Genomic DNA, 18,199 nt, shown 5'->3' with positions numbered 1-18,199 from the left:
TTTCAGCATCATATCCATTTTAGTAATTATATATAGTCACAGTACTTTTACATTAACATTTACCAAATACTTTTATACTGTTTTTTGTATTCACAGCACTTTGATACTGTTTTTTACATTAAAATTTATGTAAATTTTCAAGCATCAATTGATCAATATTAATTACAACTCCAAATCTAAAAATTAAAGGGTTTTTTTTTAATCCAGTTAAAAAAAAAAATGCCTACCACCAAATTTGGTTGCTTTTGGTACTCAAAATTGTAACATGTCACAATATATAATAAGTTTGATAGTTATTGTATCTGACAGGATGCTGTCTTTTGAACTAAAACCTTTCTTCAATATATAATAAGTTTGATTGTATGTTTAGCCTGTCTAATTGTTTTTGCTTTTCTATTTAATCCAATGACTCTACTTTGATTTCAGCTCCTCCTAGCAGTAGGCCTTGCTGATCAACAATTGCTATTATACGTATCCGTACCCAATCATGGGAAGAAACTAACTTGCAGTGAAATTTCTACAAAGAATTTATTCAGATAGAATTGAGTCATGTCATATGCATATTTTTATGCTTTAATACTTTTTGGAATGACATTATTTATCATTTTCCTGTGCATATTTTGTATTTGGATTTTCCATGCCAATGAGTTTCATACATTAATTGTTAATATGATCAATCTTAGGAGATGCTTTGTTTATTTGCTTATTTGTTGTTTATAAGTTACCTCAAATGAATTGGAACCTTCACATGTACATTTAATATATTTCTCTGCTTTGGACCAGTGATCTCTATGGGCGTTATGAGACTTGTTTTTGGACAAGTATGACTCCTACAAAGATAATTCTTGACACAAAACACTTTACTACAAGAACCACACAATAATTGAAGAGAAAACAGAATTTATGCATTTTAATCTTTCATCTTGCATTCTCTTGAGCTCTTATTCTTGGTCTGTTGTTTGGTGTGATTCCATTCTTTGATCACGATAAGTTTTGAGAAGCTATGGCTGTCATTTTGTGCTTGCTTCACTTATTCTTACCTTCATGGTGTTAGTGCATTAGAGATAATTTTTTAAATCCATTCACAAAGGTTGTGACTTGGTTTGCTCTTTGTTATAATTGTCACCGGTGTTGTTATATATCTCTGGTTCCATCGTCGATTCATCTTGGTTGGTAATGGGTACCGAATGCAGTGCAAGGTGTGCATGCAGACATTTATATGTACCACATCAGAGGTGAAGTGTCGGGAACATGCTGAAGCAAGGCACCCTAAGGCTGATGTTTATTCTTGTTTCCCATATCTTAAAAAATGATCCTTAAAACTGCAAAACTTGCAGAGTGGGATTGGCTGTAGATTGTATCTCATGTATCTTGCTACTCTGTTATGACCTTCTTAGTATGAAGCTGCCTATTCCAGCCTTCAGCATGCCAGAAAAAAAAAAAAAAAAAAAGACTAGAAAATTATTTAGTGGTGCATTTTGAATGTTTTAAGTGATTTTTTGTTAAATTGCTAGGCATAAGCCATAGAACTCTTTTAGATATATGTATATGAATTATGAATTGATGGTCATTCTGCTTGAATCTCATAAACCATAATGTACTCTGATTAAAGGGATATGATTTGGCCAGATCTTATTTGTCTTGGTCATAGTTGCTCTGAAGTCTGAACTACTGTACTGGTAAGTTAATGGGACATCATCATCATCATGAGTCATGACTGCATGCACCAATTGCATTTGCACCAGGCCAGTCTTTGCATGTAGGGCCAAGACCGGAACAACCTAATTTTCCTATTGGCCAAAGGCAAACCCTAATATTTCCACCCACCTTCCCCATGGTCAGACAAATTTGTTGGTAATGATTGTTCCAAGGAAAAAAAAAAAGTCTTCTGCTTTAAGCAATCCGAGAAAAACTCTCATGGGATGGTCCTGTACTCTCATTTTGTTACATGATGAGATGAGAAAGATAAATATAAAATATATAGAATTGTGTTATAGAACTTTTTCGCAATCCCAGATCATCCATCAGACATCATCCAACAAATAAATCGGCAAATTTCCCCTCCAGTCTACATATCCAAGCGATAGGCCACATTCCATTCGTTTCTGTGAGGACTCTAGTCATCAAAAACCACGTGCTCTCTAAAGACCTTTTGAGCCATTCTTAGTCCATGTATCCCAAGTTCGTGACCCTTGAATTATCAAGGCTTCAAGGATAAAAGAATCTGTTCCACTCTTTAAAATGGACAAAAGGATTTAAAGGGAATGGTGGCAGCTCCAGGTACAAAAAAGATGGAAGGGTTATTTCATAACATAACTCGAGGGTCATTAGAAAATTAACTCGCATTTTCAAAGGATTAAGATGAGGTCAAAGTATGGATTTAGATCTCTTATTTTTCTTTCAACCTCATCCTGACTATGACATGGTCTAAATATGTTAGTTTTCTAATTTTTATTCCTAAAAAGGTTAATTTTCTAATGAATTTATGTATGGTAAGAAATCGAAAACTGAAAAACAACACCCTTTATCATTCAGACTTGAAGGGATTTTTGTATATGATAGTTACATAAAATATCTCTCACAATATGCATGTGAATCTTAGAGTCTTACAATACAAAAGTGAGTTTTACATGCATATTCATCATGATGTGAAGATCACATGTGAGCGTTACATAGAATAAAATTGGCTCAATTACAAATGCACTTACCAACTATAGGAGGTATTTCAGATTGGTCCATGAACATAAAAATATTTCAGATTAATACACTAATTAATAAAAATTTACAAAATAGTACATCCGTTACAAATTTCGTTAATAGAGACATTAAATGTCAGTGTAGAAAATACTAACGTGGATTTTTTAAATAATGTGGACACCAAATTTAAATCACATGGATTAATAATATCATATTTAATTTTATTTTTAGAAGGTTTAAAAGTTTTGTTAGTTCTTTTTTTAATCAGTATGACATTATTAATCTATATAGAGAAAATTTAGTATCCACATCATTCAAAAAATTCACATTATCGTTATCCAAAGTGGCATTTAACTATCTTTTTTAACGAAATTCATAATGAATGTTCTATTTTGTAGCTTTCTATTAATTAGTAGATAAATTTAAAACATTTTTTTGTTTATAAATCGATATGAAATACCACCTATAGTTGGTGGGTGCATTTTATAATTAAGCCAATAAAGTTTGTGGAACTTTGACATGAAAAAGAATATGAACAGTGAACATGATGGGGGCCCAGCATAAATGGGTCAGTCATGCACTCATGCGTGCCTAACATGGCAGGACATAATTGGCAAAAGCCAAAAACTAGTTCAAAAGAATCAAAACTCAGCCCAACTACTTACACTGTACCCCAAGGTCTTCAGTGTACTGTTTGGTGTTTCACTGTTTCCCAATAGTCACACCCAGCTGGCTACACTGGGTCCTCACCAATTTCCTTGATTCCCATCAAGTGGACCCCACTCTAACGCGGCAAGGAACCAAAGGCTCCATAGTTCTTCAGATTCACAAGACTCACAGAGTCACAGGTCAGCCATGCCCATTGCATGAGTTTCCCACTTGCTTCCAATTGCCGTGCACACTCTGAAAGACTCTGATGAAAGTGAAACCCCTAAAAGGCTCCAAAGTCTTCAACACTATTATATTACTATTCCTTCAGCACACCACCACAAATGATGTTTGACTTGACTCACTGACTTTGCCCCTTCAACACTTTGAACCACTTCCTTCCCTTCTTTACTTTGTTTTCTTTGTTTTTGTTTTACTTCTCAAACTTATCTCATTTCCTTTGCTTTCTTCTTTTTTTTCTCTCTAATGGCTCCTCTCTCCATACTATCCTTCTTCCTCAGCTTCCTCTTCTTTCTTTCTCCTGCCTTCTCTACAAACTCTGAAGGTACAAATCTTTTGGGTTTCAGTTTTTCCCTTTGATTTTCCACTGGGTTTCTGTTTGGTTGCTGAGAAACCCAATAAGAAAAAAGTATCAGCTTCCAATTTCTTTTTGTGGGTTGGGTTTAAAGTTTTGTAATTTTGATTTTCTTTTTTCTTTCTTTCTGATTTTTGCTTTCAGGAAATGCTTTGCATGCTTTGAGAAGCAGACTCAATGATGCCACCAATGTGCTGCAGAGCTGGGACCCAACTCTGGTCAATCCCTGCACCTGGTTCCACGTTACCTGTGACTCCGATAACCATGTGATCCGTTTGTAAGATTCTCTCTTTAGTTTTGTTGAGAAATTCAAATGCTTTTTGGGATTCTTTTTGGGTTTGATTAACTTTCTGGTCTTCAATTTCAGGGATTTGGGCAACTCTAACATTTCTGGGACTTTGGGGCCAGAGCTTGGGCAGCTGAAGCACCTACAATACTTGTAAGCTCATTTTCCTTATACTAGGTTTTGCTCTTATGCTTTGTTTGATTGCTTAGAAAAGCAAGGAAAGAAAAAGATTTCATGTTTATACTTTATACTGTCTTGAACTTTAGAAATGTAAGCTCAATTAGACCTAAGTAATTGTGGAATTTGACCCACATGACCGAACATTATTTTCCAGGTCCCATATCAAGTTGAAAAAGAAAATTTCATCAAATTTTGATTTTAATCTACTCCTACATGTTCTTAAGAATCTTAACCTTCATGGGTCATGACAGATTAGTTGTAGAACTTGGTATTGAAATAATTCTATGAATAAGTGATTGAGTGAAATTCTTTGGATGAATTTCAGGGAGCTTTATAGAAATGACATTGGAGGTAAAATCCCAAAGGAGTTGGGGAAATTGAAAAACCTTGTTAGCATGGATTTGTATGGCAACAGATTTGAAGGAAAAATCCCAAAATCTTTCTCCAAATTGAAGTCACTCAGATTTCTGTAAGTACTTTTGGACTGATTACCCAGAATATTTCGACATTCACAATTCACGATTGCAGCTAATTTGCATTGGATAATTGGGTATGATTAAATTGATGATGATGCAGGCGGTTAAACAACAACAAACTAATTGGATCTATTCCAAGGGAACTCACCACCCTCTCTAACCTCAAAGTTTTGTAAGTTTTACTTCTCATTCTGAAATTATCTGTTTTGTTTTTATTGTTTTATTAGCATTCTTATGAGATTTTAATGTGGCAGTGATGTTTCCAACAATGATCTATGTGGAACAATTCCGGTCGATGGCCCATTTGGAACTTTCCCAGTGGAAAGGTACCACTTCTATCGGTCGCCTTTTTTGATCTTCTCAATTATATGCCCCCAGAAACATAAATGAAGTGACTTATTGCTTGTTGTTTCCATTTCTCCTATAACTTACTGAAACCAATCATTGCCTGAAGAGACAAAAAGTTTATAAATGAGTTTTGAGTTTCCCAGCGGTTTGATATGATGGTTTTAACCATTTGCCATCAGCAGAGGCTATTATTTCAGCATTCCTAGATAACATGGGCATTGAAAATGTGTTGTGTGTCAAAAAATTATCATGGATTTCAAATGGTCTCTGAAAAAACCAAAGCTTTATAGCCATGGCCATGCTGATACAGGTCCAACATGAGACCAGATAGTGAATGAGATCTGGTTATTGTTTATGGCACACAAAAACTGTCATCATTATATGATTATATAGCTAATGGATAGTTTTAAGTTTCAGATAGTGAAGTCACTCTGTAGTCTGGAGTATTGGATACTAATAAGCTAAATCCCAGACTTATTTAGGATTCCTTTTCAAAAATTAATTCATTTCGTTTTCACACTTAAAATTACTCATTTAAAATCATTAGAGAATTCATGGGAAGCAATGCATATGATGATCATATTCGACGGTCCAGGCTCGTCCAGGCTCCAGAGTCTTTTGCAAATAGGTCTCCAAGTGTAATGCTCTATAATCTCATTGTAAATCTAATGCATTTGCCTCCTGCTTCTGTTTCAGTTTTGAGAACAACAAACTCAGTGGGCCGGAGCTGCAAGGACTGGTTCCCTACGACTTTGGCTGCTGAACAAGGCTGGAATTCGTGGATCATCCTTTAAATTAAAGACAGTAACATTGTATGACATGATAAAGGAGCAGGATTGTATCTCTAATTATATTATCTGACAATAGCACACTGTTAATGTGTGGATATGAAAGCAAGTTAAGTTACACTAGCAAGCGAAAATAAAATGATTATGAGATTGGAACCTTAAATATTATCTTTGTGCAGTAACCTGTTGCATTAAGCCACGGTATATTTCTGTGGACACAGCTAATGTAGAGTAAGACCATGATTAAAGACCAAAGTTGTAATTTTATTAGAGCTCTACACTCTGGGAAATAAGGTGAGCTTAGAAGGTATATTGCATTAGAGCAAAAGCCCACTGTGGGAGCATAAGGTTTAGGAAGATGAAATAGTTGGAACTCAGTTGTCTTTCTTTGGTGGCATGCAAAGTGAAAAGTCAATTAGTTTTAACAATTCTTTTCCTTTACCATTATTGTTCAAAATGACTTGTAAGCTTCAAAGCCACTATGCAGTAAACATTGGGGATGGTTGCAGCTTAGGTGATCAGATGTTTTAGATTCAAACTCTTACAAGTATGAAAACATTCAAATTTTATTATTTCAAAATTTATTATAAAAAGGAAATTTGGATATTTGAGTACCCAAATTTTTTGGCCAGATGCATGAATATTGAATACAGTTGCAGAACCAATAGAAAGCAGACGCCATTTTGGAAGAAATTCAAAAATATAGAAAAGTATAGTCAAGTGAAAACTAGGCATATATGTCCAACAGTCCAAGGACCAAGGACATCACTGCCAACGCAAAGGCAACGTGTAAAATTGCCACACACGTGGCAAGAAGAGGTTGGCACTGGGAAACACGTTTCGAAAAAGCGGTGGCACACCTGACTTCCTGGAAACTGCTCCAATTAAATTTGGGACTCAAAAACGTCGGCATGTAATGAGACGCTCTCTTCTTAGTTCAGTACTTCAGTTTCTAAACTTCCTACTCGCTCCGCCGTGACAAAATCACACACTCGCTTGCAGCTGCCTAAAAAGATTAAAATTAAGTCCCTAAAAAGCGAACAACTAAAGCCTAAATCTGAAGCCACATTTTAAGATTGAGGCTGTCAAAATAATATACAAAAACACTACCAATCAACTTGTGTATTAGTAGATTGATTGGTCGGTTGCAAAATAAATATGGGTTTTGTACATGATTTTTGGCCTAAAACTAATTACATTAAATGATTAACTAGTTCACTTTGAAGTTTGTCGTGATAAAATAATCTACTTGTGTTTAGTGTTCAAAATCTCCACTCATTTGTGTAGCATGTTAAACTAGCCCACGTTATAAAAATGAGCGGTGTGTTTTACAGGGCCAAGCGCTTGACTCCTTTTCCAAGTGCTTAGTGAGTCTTATTTTTATTGCACCAATTGAAACTGCCAAACAAAAAATAGAGTGAATGTAATTTCGAATGATTGTACTTTTATATTTTATGTTGGTTTATGCATTTCACATGTATATGTAGCAAAAAGACAAAATACATTTGTATAAATATCATTTTTATGAATTTTAGAATTGAAACTGTCCAATAGTTTCACTGAGTTTCAAAGACGTTGAATGTTCGGCCACATATTGAGTGCTTGCTCATAAAATTGAGTTTCAAATTGTCTTGATGACATTTTGAGCTTGTTCAAGTGTTGTTATGTGAATAGTTAATTGTTTTGGTTTAAGGCTTTTGACATCCATTTAACCTAAACAAAAAATCACTATTTAATCTACATTTTCAAAAATGAAAAAAAGAAAAAAGAAAAAAATCATTTTGATTTTGTTGAGGAAGCGAGTACAAACTTCATTTCCAAACTCGAGAAAACACAACCAAAACCCACTTCATTTCCACATTTTAAAACAACACCCCAAGCTTGCCGCCAAATGACCAAAAAGCCCAACTCTCTATATAAAAATCCGCACACGTTTCCCTCTCATGTCTCGTATCTCCCTTTCATAAACCCCTTTCTCTCCAAAACCCCACGACAGAGTTTCTCTCACTCAGAGACCAAACCCAAGCCTCCCTACCAACAACAACCAAACCAAACCATGACGGCCGCTCTCAGAAGAAACCACACGAACCTCACCCGCCTCTTACACAAGCACTCCCTCACCGACCCGATCGGAGCTCCGACGACCCTTCTCCAAACCCAACACTCCAAGGCCTACCTCCGCTTCCCCCATGTCTTCCGCAAAGCCAAAGACTACGACCTCTCTCCCTCTCTCTTCTCCTCTGCCTTCTACTCCTCCAAGCCCTCCGCCTCCACCGCCGCCACGTCATCGTTTTCCTCTAAGTCCGGGTTCGTGGGCTGGTACCTGGGTATGATCCAGGCCCGGCCCGTTCTCACCAAAAGCGTCACTTCCGCGCTCATATACTCCGCAGCCGATTTGTCTTCCCAGGTGGGTAAAACCCTGTAATTAAATCGTCACTTTTGGGCATTTTGTCAATTGGGTCTTGCTGGGTTTTCATTGTTTCAACTTTCATATGAATGTTCATCAGACATTAGCAAAATCATCTTCAGAATCTTATGATCTTGTAAGGACATCGCGCATGGCCGGATATGGGATGTTGGTTTTGGGGCCTTCGCTGCATTTTTGGTTCAATTTCGTGTCGAAAGTGTTGCCCAAGCGTGACATCTTCTCTACATTGAAGAAAATGGCTATGGGGCAGTTGCTATATGGACCTACCATGACTGTTGTTTTCTTCTCCTTGAATGCTTGTCTACAAGGTAATGCATAAAGCATGTTCCTTTATGAACTATTTGGATTATATGTGCTTTACCTCAATTTTTGTTTAACTTTATATTTTTATTTTCCAAAAATTTATATGAACTGATGCTGCATTTTTTCACAGAGTAATCACGTATATAGTACATAATAATGTAGTTATGATTGTTCAACAAAGATGTTATATCACTATGCACATTTTAAAGCTGCAAGGATTGAATTAAGCAGGCAACTAGACTGGTTTTTCTATGGCTGTGAATAAAATTGTGCTAAATTTTATTTTGTGAAGGTCTTGGAAATTGGCTTTCCCATTTTTATGTGTGAATATTACCCATTGTCATTTTTGAAATCCAAAAAGAATATCAACTTGACAGAGAGTTGATCATAGGATGTTGAAAAACATTAAATAAATATATAAAGTAAGTCTGGTTGTACTGAGTTTTAATCTTGACCTATGTGTTTAACTTTTGGGAGATGTTTTCTGTTTGTAGGCAAGCCTTTGTTGCATATTTTGAATAATGGTAGAAAATTATGTCTCTGTGTCAATTCATTCTTCAAGCAAAACCTTTACCGCCAATTAAGAAAATTTTCGGTTTTTTTAACAGAGAGAGCTGAGTTGAGTCTGCATAAAGATGTTTTGTACCATACAATGTGTTTAATTTCAAGTTCATATAGTCTAAGCAGTTTCCATGATTGCCAAGCTCAGGTGAAACCGGTACAGAAATTGTTGCCCGTTTAAAGCGAGACTTGTTCCCTACTTTGTTAAGTGGTGTTATGTACTGGCCACTGTGTGATTTCATCACATTCAGATTCATTCCTGTCCATTTACAGGTATGTGGAATTATTTTTGGTTTTTCTCAATTGTTTTTGGATTTGGGCACCCCTTGAAATTTCAAAGGGTTTGGGCTTCTGAGTTATTCATGCTATGAAACCTGTCAACTGTCACCTAAAACTTGGTATAAGAGTGTGGATGATTTCTGATTTGATCAATTCCCCTGGTCAAATGTCCATCCTACATATTTGACACAATCTGGCAATTAACTTGTGAACTTTCTTTTTGATGTTTTCATGTGGACAGCCATTAGTGAGCAATGGATTTTCATACCTGTGGACCATTTATATTACGTACATGGCTGGCCTTGAGAAAGCAGGTAGCACAACTGCTAGCTGATTTGACTGTAGATGCCAATTCTTTTACCTCATGTTCAAGATCTAGATTTGTCTCCACGACCCTGCTAGGAAGTTGCTCATGGTGCATTTAAACCCTCCAGATGCCTTTGCAGTTGGTAGAAATGCTAATGTGACATCCACAGCCAACCATGGTTGAAGCGGAAGCCATTGATCACACCCTAACTATGAATTACATTGAGAAACACTATTTATGAATTAAATTCATTGGTGTTCATATTTAGCTCAATTTTTTTTTTTTATGATACTTGTAAAACATTCATACACATTATGTATTATGTCCTTGGATCAACTTTTGAGGGTTCTGTAAAGTAATGGGTTGATGTTGTTAAAGACACACTGGAAGTATCAGGTACAATCTATTTTCTCGGAAACAAATGCCTTCAGAATTTCAAATTTTGGTTGTATGTTAAAGTTGTTTTCTCCAGTCCTGGAAGGGACTGTCTTTCTACTGGGTTCACTGATAATTAATTCTACACAACAAAGATCAAGGGCAAGCAATTCAAGTTATTTAGAACAGGTTGCCAAGTATATAACCAAAGGCATCTTCAGGTTTGTTCTTTGGTGAGTTTATAAATATTGGTACACCTGGAGCTGCATGACACCCACCTCAAGCCTCAAGGTCCTCATATAGCTCTTGCGCTTGACAAGTATAAGCTTCTCAAGCAATTTTACCCTGAATGCAAGCATCAGCAAGCTATATTTGTGTATTTGTTCATTTTTCCAATATTGTTAGCAGATTTGGTTCCAAGATGAGAGTTGATGAAATTAGATGGGTGAAAAGGGAGCTTAAATACTGTTGATACATAATTCTAATCTGGAATCAAAGTACAAAAGTAACTATGCTATAAGTCACCCAAACTTGTTATCAGAATGTCATTGATTCCAAGAGTTACTGCTAATAAACCAAGACAACATGTAAGAGAAGTATTAGAGGATTCCCAAAATAATGCTCCCAAAAAAATTATCAGTTACAACAAATACATGTGAAACACCAAAAACAATAGGGAAAGACTAATATTGCAGTCATTTGAGAAAATTTCTTCAAAACTTGGCAGACCAACCCAACCATGACCCATCTTTTCTCTCCTTCTCCAGATGCCAGCTGGACTTCTAGGTGCCACATATGCCCTGGTGAGGTCCATGTTAGAAAAACCACAAACTTCGGATTTCACAAGCAAGGGTTTCTTCAGATCAGAACTGATTGCTATTGACTACAGTTGACTAGTTGAGTGCCTATAGACTCTTCACTAGCTTGTTGTCAAGAAGGCTCTTTACATAAATACATAAAAAAACACACAAATAGACAACAGGTATTTGGAGATTAGGTCAATTGTCATATAAGGCAGATATTCATTCTTAAGGAAAAAGTTCCATAATGTGAATAAATACAACTTGGCAATAAGGAAAAAGGGAACTCAAACAAAAATTAATTTTAGAATAGGGTCAAAATCTTCAAACAGAAGTGATACCTTCTATCAAAAAGTTTACATATTTTCGTGTTAACATACCCCCTCAACAACAATTATATAGCCTACATCTAAATGCAACCTAATAAAATTTATCCAAAACTTCCCATAGAATCTACAACATATTCCCCATGGCAATGCTTTGAAACAAACAGGCAGGGACTAAAACACCATGTAAAGTTAAAGAATTGATCCAAAACACTGAACTATGAATAACTGAGGGTGTAATTTCATGTCTCATGATCTCATCAACTGCTGAATGTGTGTAAAAGGTTTTTTTCATTCTTCGGAAGCACGCAAGACAATCTTCTCAAGCTGTGTGGTCCAATCTTCACCGAGTATTTGGGGGTTTAACTCCAATGCTGCAGAAAAATCTAACATGGTTGCACAAGTAGATTTTGTTTCTCTTTGCGTATGTCGTCCGTGCAACATCCCATTCAAACCATGTATGTACAAACCATTTAGTTGTTTTAGGTGCTCATTTCCATGCCTTATCCCAGCTAACCCAATACAAGGTTCAATCAATCTCTTCAGATAAGCATCTAATCCATTATTCAAGAGGTTAACACAGTCTACAGAAACCCTTATACCCTCCATCTCCAACTTCCGCTCCAAACGACTTCTTAATGACCTTGTATCAGGTAGCTCACCACTGTTTTGACAGGTCTCAGGGTGGTAAGTACTAGATACTGATACATTAGGTAGAGCTTTACGTGATCCACCCAAATTCATGGATATACCAAAAGGAGCTGTAACTGGGCTTCTACTCTGAATAGCTGGGCTTCCTGCATCTTGTTCAACCTCTTCTCCATCTTCTACAGAGGCAACTTCAATGGGAGGCCTGCTGCCAAGAGAAAGCAATTCACTAGCACTATGCTGCTCTTGTGCTCTGGAAATCAATTCCTCACATGCAATATTTTGGGGCTGCCCATTTGGCCCCAAAGGACTTGGGCAGTCCCTAAACTTATGGTCTCGCTTAACTGGAGACCTGGCCTTGCGAGGGGAAGGAGGAAATGCATCTGCATAATGCGATTGAACACAATTCCTCTGATGGCCAGTTGCAACTTGAACACAAAGGGTACTTCCTGCCTTCCTAATACCTGTCAAGGGTGGAACTTTTGCAAGGCGTGCATTCTTGATAATTGATCTAATAAGTCGGTTATGAAGATGGACATTTTCCCTCCCAATTGTTCGACTGCAAAACTTGTCGAATTCACACTTAGTAATCTTCAAACTAAACAACCTTCTTAGCAGATCAAAGTATTTCTCTGCTCTCTGTTGTCCAATCTTTTGCAAAATCAGAGCTTTCAGCTCCAAACTGTCGATACGAGAATAGCTTTGATTGGGCAACATCTTTTCCAATCCACTTCCTATAAATCAGAAAAACCAGATCCTCATTGAGATGAATTCTCCAGCAAAACCCAGATGACAAAATACAAGATCTTCAATCGGAAACTTAAAACCCTAAGTTTTAGACAATGTTTTCACCTGCGTGTTTACCAAAATGGCATCAGAAAACAAAATTCCGAATTTCTGAATCAAAATGAACAAGACCCATCTACAATTCTTGCTCAAATCACTACAGCTACAAAGATAGACATTGTTTCGAACTAAACATCGACTATAACAAGAGTTCACAAATACATAAAGATTACTATTTCTTTGTGAAATTCAGAAATTGACATGAAAGTGTAGCAGAAGCAAAAATTTAACAAATTTGATAGATTTCAGCAACAATTTACAGAAGTGACAGAAACCCAATTGAGAATTTGGCAAGAAATAGAAACCCAAAAAGCGAATTGACCAAAGAACGAAGGTAGAGAGAGAGATACGCACCGGACAGGAAGGAGGCCGATGTTGGATTAGCTCTCGAGTTTGTTTGTGTGTGTGTGTGTTTTTTTTTACCTTTTTTTTACTTGTGACCCCAATTGTTATTTCGTGATTGATTGAATGATTGATGTGTTTTTTCTGTTTTATTTGGAAGCTATTGAGCCTATTTCTGTTCTAGTAAGGACAGACCAAAAAACCAAACAAGGATTAAGAAGTAGGCGGTTTGTGTGCTTTTCGAACCTTCTTATGTGAAAAAAACACGTGCGATTTTGTGAGTTTTGAGGATTGAGATGTGAGGCTTGTTTAGGACCCGTTTGTTTGCGCCCTTTTTTTTTAACTGTCTTATGTTTTTCTATCTTTTCCCTCCTGTAGTAAACAGAAAAACTCCCACTATCAGAAATAAAATATATGTACTTTATAAAAGAGTCGGCCCAAAATGGGTTGATATTATTTTTCAGTCTCGCTCTTTTTTTCAGACACTATTATGGATTAAATTACTTGGTAATCATCTTTAGCTCATGCCTTTCTGGTACTATCTTTAAAGTTTGCGAACGACAGTAAATTATTGATTGATTGTTACAACGTCTGTGAAGGAGGGTAAACTATTGTTTGATTGTTATAGCATTGTATTGCGCAAAGCAATCAAACAACTGTTAGTTGTTGTGGTTTTTGTGTGCACGAAGGACTGATGCTAGCATACTATGGACTAACTTTTGAGGGCTTTGTAAATCTGTGGGTTGATGTTGATGAAGACACACTGGAGTAACACTTACAATCTATTTTCTCAGAAACAAATGCCAGCAGAATCTTAAAACTTGGTTGTATATTAAAATGGCCAAGTTTTCCAAAACAGGTTGACAAGTGTATAACCAAAGGCATCTTCGGCTTTGTTCTTTTGGCGAGTTTCTAATTACTGATACAACTGGACCTGCATGACACCCACCTCAAGATCCTCAAACAATTTAAACTGAGGTTTAAGTACATATTAGGATTCGAACGCAAAACCCTATTAAGGGAGATTCCTCCACTTAACCAGGTTGAACTTGTAAGGTTTTTGCCAGCAGATTTGCTTTCAGAATTGTAAGATTAAAACTAATTAGTGTGGAAAAACAGGAGACAGAAGGCAGAACATATGAGAGAATTATTAGTAGATGTCCAAATAAGAAACCCAGAAAAATATTAGTTACAAGAAAATCACCAACAATGATATCTCAGACATTGAGAAAATTTCTTCAAAACTAGTTAACCAAATCGAAATTGTATAGCTGAGCAGAACCAACCTACCCACCTTCTCTTTCCTTCTCCAGATGCCAACCGGACTGTCTGGTGCTACCATGAGGTCCATGTAGGAAGCACCACAAACTCCGGACTTCACAATCAATGTGGCTTTCTTCAAATCTGAATTGATCCCCAATCACTATTCTTGATTTAAATGGCCACTGACTACAGTTGAGTTCCTATACAGAAGTGGAATACCAAATACTACCGCACATTGTTGTCAACAACTAACTTGAATAAATACAGCATTCAAACAACAGGCTCTTTCCCCAGCTTGTTATCAAGAAGGATCTTCAATAAATAAACACGTAGACAGCAAATATTTCTGAGATCAGGTGAATTGTCAAATATTGCAGATATTCATTCCCAAGAAGGGAAAAGTCCCATTGAGCTTATACATATAATATTTTTCTGTCTTTCTTTTTTGATAAGTAAGACCAATAGCGATATATCATCAATATAAGCATCACGGAACAACAAAGGCATTGAATAGACCACACTTCAAGCCAAGCACAGGAACTTAACATTGAATAGGCTGAACATTCATTTATTTTCAGGTTTTTTGTACACTTCTTTTATGTGCGCTTATAGAAATGCACTAGACTCTCAGATTTTTTCTTATGCAAAAGTCTGAAAGATTTCTCTCGTGCTTATGTAATTTTTCTAGTCTTATGGTCCAGATCAGATGGTAATAACCTGGTAATTCGCTAGTGATTTGTTAGTTTCTAACTAAAGAAGTTTAAAGCAGAAGGGCTTGATGAATTTTTTTTTACTACAACTAGTCAACTCTAAATGTACCATTGATGAAAACATTATCTTTCTAATAGCTGCTTCACATCTAATAGCAAGCAGGGTTTTGAAGCAACACACACACACACACACACATGTTTTATATCATATAAGGCAAAGAGTACTTAGCTCAAAGTGATGTTGCAGCTTACTTTGAGCAACTAATACGCTTGAAAGTAGTCAAAATCTCACCTGTTAAAGATTACAGCTGGCTTGCAACTGCATTCAGATATGCATTTCCTCACTAAGAGAAAATTGAAAGAACCCCTCAATCAAAAAGACGCCTTTTGAAGAACCGCAGTCAGAACTTAGTTCCCACTGACATGCCTAGACATTTGATTATGTCAAGGACTGCACATACAATTATGTCAGCTCAGGCCAAAGAAAAACATTAATTGTATAAAGTGAAGAAAAAGTGTCTAACAGACTCAGGAAAGTAAGTTGAGTTTCAGACACTTCATCAATTGAGAAGAATGAAATACTCAAAATGAAATTAAGGTAAGTAAGAAAAGTAAACTGCATACAAATTTCTAAACTTACTAAAGATTTGTAACTGTGTCTAACTGACAACTGAAGTCAATGCAATAATTGAGAACACTGAAAAATGAGTTCTCCCATAACTTTCTATTTCTGATAAGTTCTCCAGTAACGTTCTGACATCACTTCTGTACGGAAAAAAAAATGAAAAAATGAAAAAAGGAACAAAAATAAAATTAATTGAAGAATAGTGGGGAAAACAGTGAGGTCATACTTGTATAAAAAAGTCAACATTACAATCGTCTTAACATTCCCCCTCCATAACAATTATCAAACCTATATCTAAATACGACATGATGAACTTTATCCTAAAATTCCCACAGAATGCACAACTTATTCCCTATGGCAATGCTTTGCAACAGGCTGTGACTAAAAATCTATGTAAGGTCAACTAATTGATTCAAACTACTGAACTATCGATAATTAAGGTTGTGAGTTCATGTTTCATGATCGCATCAACTGCTGAATGTGTGTAACTGTGTATAAGGTTTATTTCACTCTTCAGAAGCACGCAAGGCAATCTTCTCGAGCTGTATGGCCCAATCTCCACCGAGTATTTGGGGATTTAACTCCACTGCAGCACAAAAATCTTGCATGGTTGCATAAGTAGATTTTGTTTCTCTTTGCATATGTCTCCCACGTATCACCCCATTCAAACCACCTATGTACAGATCATTTAGTTGTTTTGAGTGCTCATTTCCACGCCTTGTCCCAGCTAACTGAATACAGGGTTCAATTAATCTCTTCAGATAAGCATCTAATGCATTATTCAAGAGGTTAGCACAGTCTACAGAAACACTAATACCCTCCATCTCCAACTTCCGCTCCAACCGGCTTCTTAGTGATCTTGTATCAGGTAGCTCACCACAGTTTTGACAGGTCTTGGGGTGGTAAGTACTAGATACTGATACATTAGGAAGAGCTTTGCGTGCTCCACCCAAATTCATGGATATACCAAGCGGAGCTGTTACTGGGCTTCTACTTTGAATAGCTGGGCTTCCTGCAAACTGTTCAACCTCTTCTCCATCCTCTACAGAGGCAACCTCAATGGGAGGCCTGCTGCCAAGAGAAAGCAATTCACTAGCACTTTGCTGCTCTTGTGCTTTGGAAATCAATTCCTCGTATGCAATATTTTTGGAATCTCCATTTGGCCCCAAAGGGCTTGGGCGGTCCGGAAACTTACAGTCTCGATTAACTTGAGACCAGCCCTTACCAGGGGATTGAGGAAATGCATCCCCATAAATTGATTCAAGACGATTCCTCTGACAGCCGTTTGGAACTTTAACATTAGGGGTACTCCCTACTTTCCTAATACCTGTCAAGGGTGGAACTTTTGCAAGGCCAGCATTCTTGATAATTGATCTAATAAGCCGGTTATGAAGATGAAGATTTGCCCTCCCAATGGTCCGAATACAGAACTTGTCGAATTCACACTTAGTAATCTTCAAACTAAACAATCTTCTGATCAGATCAAAGTATTTCTCAGCTCTCTGATGCCCAATCTTTTGGATAATCATAAATTTCAGCTCTGAAGTGTCGATACGAGAATAGCTTTGATTAGGCAACATCTTTTTTCCACCCCACTCCTTATAAATTTATAATTCACCAAAACCAGCTCCGCATGGAAACTTTGAATTCTCCAGAAAACCCCAGATGACAAAATACAATATCTTCAATCCAAAACCTAATACCCTAATTTCCAGACAATGTTTTCATCTGTATATACACGAAAATGGCATCAGAAAAACAAATTTTCCGAATTTGCTAATCAAAATGAACAAGACCCATTTATAATTTCAGCTCAAATCACTACCGACTTTAAAATAAAAAAAATTACATTATTGCGAACTAATCATTGACTGTTTCAAGAGCATACAGATTTTATCTTTATGACATTCAAAATTAAAGTAAAAGAGTAGCAGAAACAAAAATGGAACAAATTTGATAGATTTCAGCAACAATCTACAGAAGTGGCAGAAACCCATTTGAGATTTTGGTAAGAAACAAAAACCCAAAAAGCGAATTGACCAAAGAACGAAAGTAGAGAGAGAGAGACGCACCTGACTGGAGCGAGGACGATGTTGGATTTTCCTTTCTTTTTTTTTTTTAATTTATGCCCCAATATTCATTTGGTGCTTCTGTTTTATTTTGAAGCCACTTCTGTTATTTAAGGACAGACCAAACAAGGATTAACATGTATGACTTTGTTATGCTATTCGAAGGTAAAAAAGCACACGTGCGCTTTTCTGAGTTGAGAGTTGAGATGTGAGACTTGTTTAGGGCCCGTTTGTTTGCGCTCTTTGTAACCGTCAAGTGAGACCGCCAAAATGGATTCATTGTTTATATTTCTTTTGCT

General features: G+C 36.5%; 4 protein-coding genes across 4 annotated transcripts; 2 read left to right on the top strand and 2 right to left on the bottom strand.

Moving 5' to 3' along the window:
• The first annotated feature begins 3,687 nt into the window (after positions 1–3,687).
• Positions 3,688–6,181, top strand: LOC147276614 (leucine-rich repeat protein 2-like). The gene is made up of 7 exons (XM_086253154.1): positions 3,688–3,910; positions 4,085–4,217; positions 4,308–4,379; positions 4,732–4,875; positions 4,983–5,054; positions 5,137–5,208; positions 5,927–6,181. Exons 1-7 carry the CDS (start codon positions 3,832–3,834, stop codon positions 5,991–5,993), a joined length of 639 nt encoding a protein of 212 aa, XP_086109280.1. The 5' UTR covers positions 3,688–3,831; the 3' UTR covers positions 5,994–6,181.
• A 1,612-nt stretch (positions 6,182–7,793) lies between these two features.
• LOC147276613 (Peroxisomal membrane 22 kDa (Mpv17/PMP22) family protein) lies at positions 7,794–10,541 on the top strand. Its single transcript, XM_086254517.1, has 4 exons — positions 7,794–8,425; positions 8,526–8,754; positions 9,459–9,583; positions 9,831–10,541. Exons 1-4 carry the CDS (start codon positions 7,910–7,912, stop codon positions 9,921–9,923), a joined length of 963 nt encoding a protein of 320 aa, XP_086110643.1. The 5' UTR covers positions 7,794–7,909; the 3' UTR covers positions 9,924–10,541.
• A 732-nt stretch (positions 10,542–11,273) lies between these two features.
• LOC147276612 (uncharacterized) lies at positions 11,274–13,378 on the bottom strand. The gene is made up of 2 exons (XM_086254569.1): positions 13,246–13,378; positions 11,274–12,897 (listed from the first exon to the last, which is right to left on the bottom strand). Exon 2 carries the CDS (start codon positions 12,760–12,762, stop codon positions 11,689–11,691), a length of 1,074 nt encoding a protein of 357 aa, XP_086110695.1. The 5' UTR covers positions 12,763–12,897; positions 13,246–13,378; the 3' UTR covers positions 11,274–11,688.
• Positions 13,379–15,996: 2,618 nt separating this feature from the next.
• On the bottom strand, positions 15,997–18,110 carry LOC147276611 (uncharacterized). The gene is made up of 2 exons (XM_086254384.1): positions 17,904–18,110; positions 15,997–17,559 (listed from the first exon to the last, which is right to left on the bottom strand). The coding sequence occupies exon 2, from the start codon at positions 17,409–17,411 to the stop codon at positions 16,338–16,340; it is 1,074 nt and encodes a 357-aa protein (XP_086110510.1). The 5' UTR covers positions 17,412–17,559; positions 17,904–18,110; the 3' UTR covers positions 15,997–16,337.
• Between the last annotated feature and the right edge of the window lie 89 nt (positions 18,111–18,199).

This window comes from Dryas octopetala, chromosome 8 (assembly GCF_963921425.1).
Source record: "Dryas octopetala chromosome 8, drDryOcto1.1, whole genome shotgun sequence".
Lineage (NCBI taxonomy): Eukaryota > Viridiplantae > Streptophyta > Magnoliopsida > Rosales > Rosaceae > Dryas > Dryas octopetala.
The sequence above is the reverse complement of the archived record's forward strand: the minus strand, read 5'-3'. Positions and strand labels throughout refer to the sequence as shown.

What these genes read in the sequence shown, in the direction of transcription:
- LOC147276614 (XM_086253154.1), top strand. Translation starts at nt 3,832, where the DNA reads ATGGCTCCTCTCTCCATACTATCCTTCTTCCTCAGCTTCCTCTTCTTT. An exon ending in GATAACCATGTGATCCGTTT is followed by an intron (nt 4,218 to 4,307) that starts GTAAGATTCTCT and finishes CTTCAATTTCAG; the next exon opens with GGATTTGGGCAACTCTAACA. An exon ending in GGAACTTTCCCAGTGGAAAG is followed by an intron (nt 5,209 to 5,926) that starts GTACCACTTCTA and finishes CTTCTGTTTCAG; the next exon opens with TTTTGAGAACAACAAACTCA.
- LOC147276613 (XM_086254517.1), top strand. Translation starts at nt 7,910, where the DNA reads ATGACCAAAAAGCCCAACTCTCTATATAAAAATCCGCACACGTTTCCC. An exon ending in CAGCCGATTTGTCTTCCCAG is followed by an intron (nt 8,426 to 8,525) that starts GTGGGTAAAACC and finishes AATGTTCATCAG; the next exon opens with ACATTAGCAAAATCATCTTC. An exon ending in CTTGAATGCTTGTCTACAAG is followed by an intron (nt 8,755 to 9,458) that starts GTAATGCATAAA and finishes TGCCAAGCTCAG; the next exon opens with GTGAAACCGGTACAGAAATT.
- LOC147276612 (XM_086254569.1), bottom strand. Translation starts at nt 12,762, where the DNA reads ATGTTGCCCAATCAAAGCTATTCTCGTATCGACAGTTTGGAGCTGAAA.
- LOC147276611 (XM_086254384.1), bottom strand. Translation starts at nt 17,411, where the DNA reads ATGTTGCCTAATCAAAGCTATTCTCGTATCGACACTTCAGAGCTGAAA.